Source organism: Merops nubicus, unplaced genomic scaffold (assembly GCF_000691845.1).
Source record: "Merops nubicus isolate BGI_N331 unplaced genomic scaffold, ASM69184v1 scaffold50091, whole genome shotgun sequence".
NCBI lineage: Eukaryota > Metazoa > Chordata > Aves > Coraciiformes > Meropidae > Merops > Merops nubicus.
Window position 1 is genome coordinate 46,342 of NW_008587230.1, and position 4,812 is coordinate 51,153.

The window sequence follows — 4,812 nt, forward strand, 5'->3', positions numbered from 1 at the left end:
AGAGGGAGCAAGAAGATAGCGGAGGGAAGGAGAGAGTTGTGAAGTCTGAGAAACAGTGATTTAGAGTCACAGACGTTGCTTAAGAACAGTGTTCATGACATTAAATCATTATTATTGAATCGATGATTAATATTTTTTTTCCTTTTGGCAGACTTGTAGTGTGCTCTAAGGAGAAATAGCATAGACCTCTTAATGTCACCACAAATATAGCTGACCTCTGAGTTTTCTTAATGTATGCTTAGGAGATTAAACTGTAAACCATCTGTTATGTTTACAAATATTTCAGGACAAAGAAATGCTAAGCAGACAATGTGTTTATCATTATATCTTGTATAATATATATTATATCTTGTATATATATCTCTTATATCACTGATACCAAAATCAGTGAGAAGAGTTGTAGAGAAGTAAGCAAGGTTGTGAGAAGTAAATTGATCTCAGATGAAATACTTCATTTTCTGTCCCTCATTTATCACAGAAATCTCCTAGTATAAAGACAACACAATTTTTCTACCTACTTTGCTCCCAAGGGATTTTCTTTTTAAATAGGAAAAAAAATATTTTTCCCTAGCCTTAAATAACTAATGGTGGCTCCTTTCACCAGTACTGTTTACTAAGTCACATTTTTCCTTTCATTTCTGTAGAAAGTCAATCTATACTAACGATAAAAAAACTTTTCCCAAATGCTTGCAAGCTTTTACATAAGTAGAAGTGTTCCAAATTCATCTTTGCTGTATTGTGTCATCGCACATTAGTTTGGTCTTATTTTTGGTTTACAGTTTTAATGATGAGGTAAATGTTCAGTAGCATCAAATCCAATAGGTGCAAAAGACCCATATGCCACATAAAATTACAGCATCTCACAGTCACGTGAAAAAGTGTCTAAGTATGCAACAGCTTTCATGATCTGTGATGTCTGCAATAAACTGAACTGAGAAACTCTTCAAATACTTTGCCTTATGTAATCCATCCATGCAGTGCCCATATTACAATGTAGCATAAGCCTCAAAGACTTGCTGCCTCCCACTGAAATTTTTAAACAAAATCTGATATTTTGATACTTCTGTTCAGTGTGGAAATAAAAAACCCCATCATTATACTGGAAGCAAGTATGACTAAAAAAACCTGTCTATAGTGGAACTTCACTGCTTCCATATTTTATTTTTTTTCTTTTTAGTTTAAATCTCACATGTAAAGATTCTTAATTTACGACTTTCCCAAACTGATCTCTTCCAACTACTTTCTCTCAAATTAGATAATACTTGCTTACTTTTAACACAGGGAGATTCTGGTGGACCTCTGGCCTGTGAGGAAAATGAAATCTCTTACCTCTATGGAGTTATCAGCTGGGGAGATGGCTGTGGCAGAGTCAACAGACCTGGAGTATATACACGAGTGACAAACTATGTAAACTGGATTAATGAGAAAATAGCCCCTCGAAAAAATAGTTGAACAGTTAAATATGTTAACATTTGAAGGCGGGTTCAGGAGTCTTTTGGTTTCACTAAAATGTCATAAATACTTTATTGTAAACAAGTATGAAAACTGTCATGGTAATTCTCAGCAATTCCAAACCAGACCTCAAAAGTAGGCTTCCTTCATCTGATGTCAATGCCCTTGATCTAGAATTCTAGCCCCGTGGTTTGCTCAGTACACAAGAGTGTCTTTATTTGGCTTCATAAAACAAACATGTTAAGACAGTGCACCAAGATCTACAGCTGTTTGCCTGCTTGGTGGATTACATAAAAAGTGATTTGAACGTGTTTGTGCAGTTTCTGGTGGAGCTGTCATCCTCCAAACCAACCCATAGCATCATTGGCCTTGTATTCCCAGATGAGATAAAAAATGAAACTGAAGCAAACAAACAAAACACCAAAACTGAAATTCCTCCCCCTCAGAAGTGATCCCTTCAAATTCAGGTCAAGAGATGCCAATAGAGCAACTCGGGTGAAGCTGCTCCTCATCGAACTCTAACAAACCAGTTCTGGCAAAATACCAGTGGGTTTATGTTTCGATTCACCCAAACAGGTAAGCATGTTTTATATTCCACTGACACAACATCAGGGACGTGCTTCAGAGCTCTGCTGAGTCTGGTGTGTAATATTCCAGTAAGGTTAATGCAACACCTCCTGAGAGCACTAAGTGAAAAATGTTGGAAGTCAGAGCACCTGATTTCAGTCATTCCTAACCTGAATGCAGTTAGGACATTTTGCAGACTGTGAACTGCTCCTCACCCTGAGGATAGCAGTGGAAATAGTTCACCTTGAAGAGAAATACCTAAATGTTTCTTAAATTTGACAGTGTTTTGAAGATGTCTTAGATTTTATACTAACAAGTTGTTCAACTATTTAGATAATTCAGAAAGGAGGTTTCTCTTAACAGATTTTTCAGCTGGATGGCTGGAGGAGCAGCTTGACATTTTACTTGGGGATTTAGTGATATCATAAACCACAGGCTTTACTGTCCTGGTCTTTGGAATTGTTATGGGAACAATGAAAGAAATTATTACACTATATAGCTTTTTAGAGGCTGTACACTCAGCTGTGTTAGCAAAATAGACAGAAAATGCTTCACCAAAAAAAATATAATCTAATAAAGAAGAATGGAAAATTACAACCTTTTTTTTTTTTTTTAATGGAACCTTTAGCTATGTCAGAAGTGTACATTTGGAAGTGTTGATGTGAAATTTATTTCTTCTCTGACACTGAACAGTTCTATTCTTAAGTGTTTCAAGCAGATCTCTGCTTTAAGATACAGAATTTTAAAGTGGTGCCTAGATACTCAGATATGTGTTTTGTTTTATAGTACTGACAGTGTCTTTATGGCTTTCTTAGTTGTGGTGAGTGACTTCTGCAGTTAAAAGAAACTTTGTAAAGAAAAGCAACCAAACCCTGAGTTTGTAAGTACAAATATATAACAATGCTAATCTAGAAAAATGATGTGAAGTGTTTAATAAAAGTGTTTACCCTCTGTTTCTTGGCCTTAGTCTGTTATGTATACAGTTACAATTTAATCTTTGAATCCCTCTGTAGGTTGTTCAACAGGTTGAGAGCTGGTAGAAAAATGAAATAACACCTCTCTGTGTTGGAAGGCATCTGGAAAGCTCTGTGTAAGGATCAGTTTCAGCTGGTGGTGCTCCAGTTTTATATGTGTTGCACAAATTTCCAGTAGAGAGATGTAAGTGCTTAGATATGGTTTTCAGCTATGAATACTGTGAATATTAAGATCAAAGTCTTGAGTTTGTTTTTCTGAAGCACTAAATACTAGCTTGAAAAACAGATCCACCTCAGGGGTCTTGATTCCAAAACAAGCTGAAGACTTGTTGTCTGGCATTGCCTTCCTGGCCATTTGCAGTATGAGTCTGGCTTGCTTAACTCTGTGAAATGAATGTGACTGTGTACTAAGACTAATAGGACCTGCTGCTGAAAGCAAGTACTAAATCTCAGCATGAAAGAAATATTTCTTCTTCTTTAAGGGTTTCATTTGGAACAGGTTTCCACACAGAGCTTATACCATTCTGAATGTCCATATATGTTCTGTGACTTCAATTTTACTTTGAAATCAATATTCATCCACACTGTGTATGCTTTTAATCTGGTATTTTTGTGGTATATATATTCTTTTTGTATTCTCTTGATGTAAAGAAAGTGGCTGTTTGATAGGAAAAGTGTTAGACTGGTGTTTCTGATAATTTGTAGAGAGCTCTTTAGCTGTCTTGCTCTCCAAATCTGAGCTGCTTACACCAGTATATAGCAACATCAACACAATCAATAAAATATTTTTTTTTAAAAAAATATATTGAATGTTCTCAAATTAAACAGTCCATTTTCTGCCCTCAGAGATCTAAATGACAAATCTTCAGTCGATACTGTCATACTCTGAATGCATTAAAATTAATGTGTGGCTTTCAAAGCAGCCTCTTTGTCTAATATTATGGCATTGATTTGGTAGAACTAAACTTCATCATTTGAGCCTCTGCTATATGGAGACTACCACTGTATTAAGTCCACAAACCCAGACCAGGGGTGGCAAGGAATGTCTGGATTGAGTAAGAGGTCCTGATCCCTAACACTGGTCACATCCCTATGGGGCACTTCAGCACCTTCTGCCTCATGCTTCTCTGTGGAGCATTACCTCATGGAAACTTGTCCCCCACATTTTTCTCCTCCCTTTAAATGTTTATTGCTTCAGTTAAAATGAAAATCCACCTTAAATTTACTAGTGAAATTTTATCTGATCTTTTTGCTGAACATTTATATTGAAATCGAGTTAGAATGCTAAGCCAGTTGAACAAACACATCCCTGAGTCATTATAAAACACCCTTAAAGATGGTTTTGTTAAATTATATGTTATTCTGTGCAAACTGACCGATTCAAAGAGAAGAAATAAATGCAAACATATAAACCCCCCTTCTATTATGCTCTTGAAAGAAAAATGTGCTGTGGTGCTGTTTAAAAAAAAGCTGAAGAACTAATTATCATCAGAGAAGATGCAGTAGGAGTATTTTTAGAATAATGAACTCTAATTAGTCTATTTCTCATTGAAATAAATCTGAGGACATCATTAACACATCTTATTCTATTAATTGTAGTTGTGCTGTGTTTGTTGTAAGTGGGTTGTTATTTCATGACAGTTGCATTGCAAAGAAGAAAAAAAAAAAAGAGTATTTTTATCTGGGGTATTGGGCTGTGCCTTCTGGGAGACAGGGGGAGCGGTAATTACACTTCTTGAAAGAGAAATGTGGGCGTTACAAGGAAGCCGCTGGCCGGGGGCGCGGGCTCTTTCTACCGGTCGGTGCCAGGCTCCGCTCC

General features: G+C 36.4%; 1 protein-coding gene across 1 annotated transcript in view; it reads left to right on the forward strand.

The window, feature by feature from the left end:
• HGFAC (HGF activator) overlaps window positions 1-1,452 on the forward strand; it is a 39,945-nt gene extending 38,493 nt beyond the window's left edge. Inside the window, exon 14 of the mRNA XM_008948841.1 lies at window positions 1,282-1,452. Coding sequence (XP_008947089.1) covers window positions 1,282-1,452 — 171 coding nt within the window. The remainder of the gene's footprint in view (window positions 1-1,281) is intronic.
• Window positions 1,453-4,812: the final 3,360 nt, after the last annotated feature.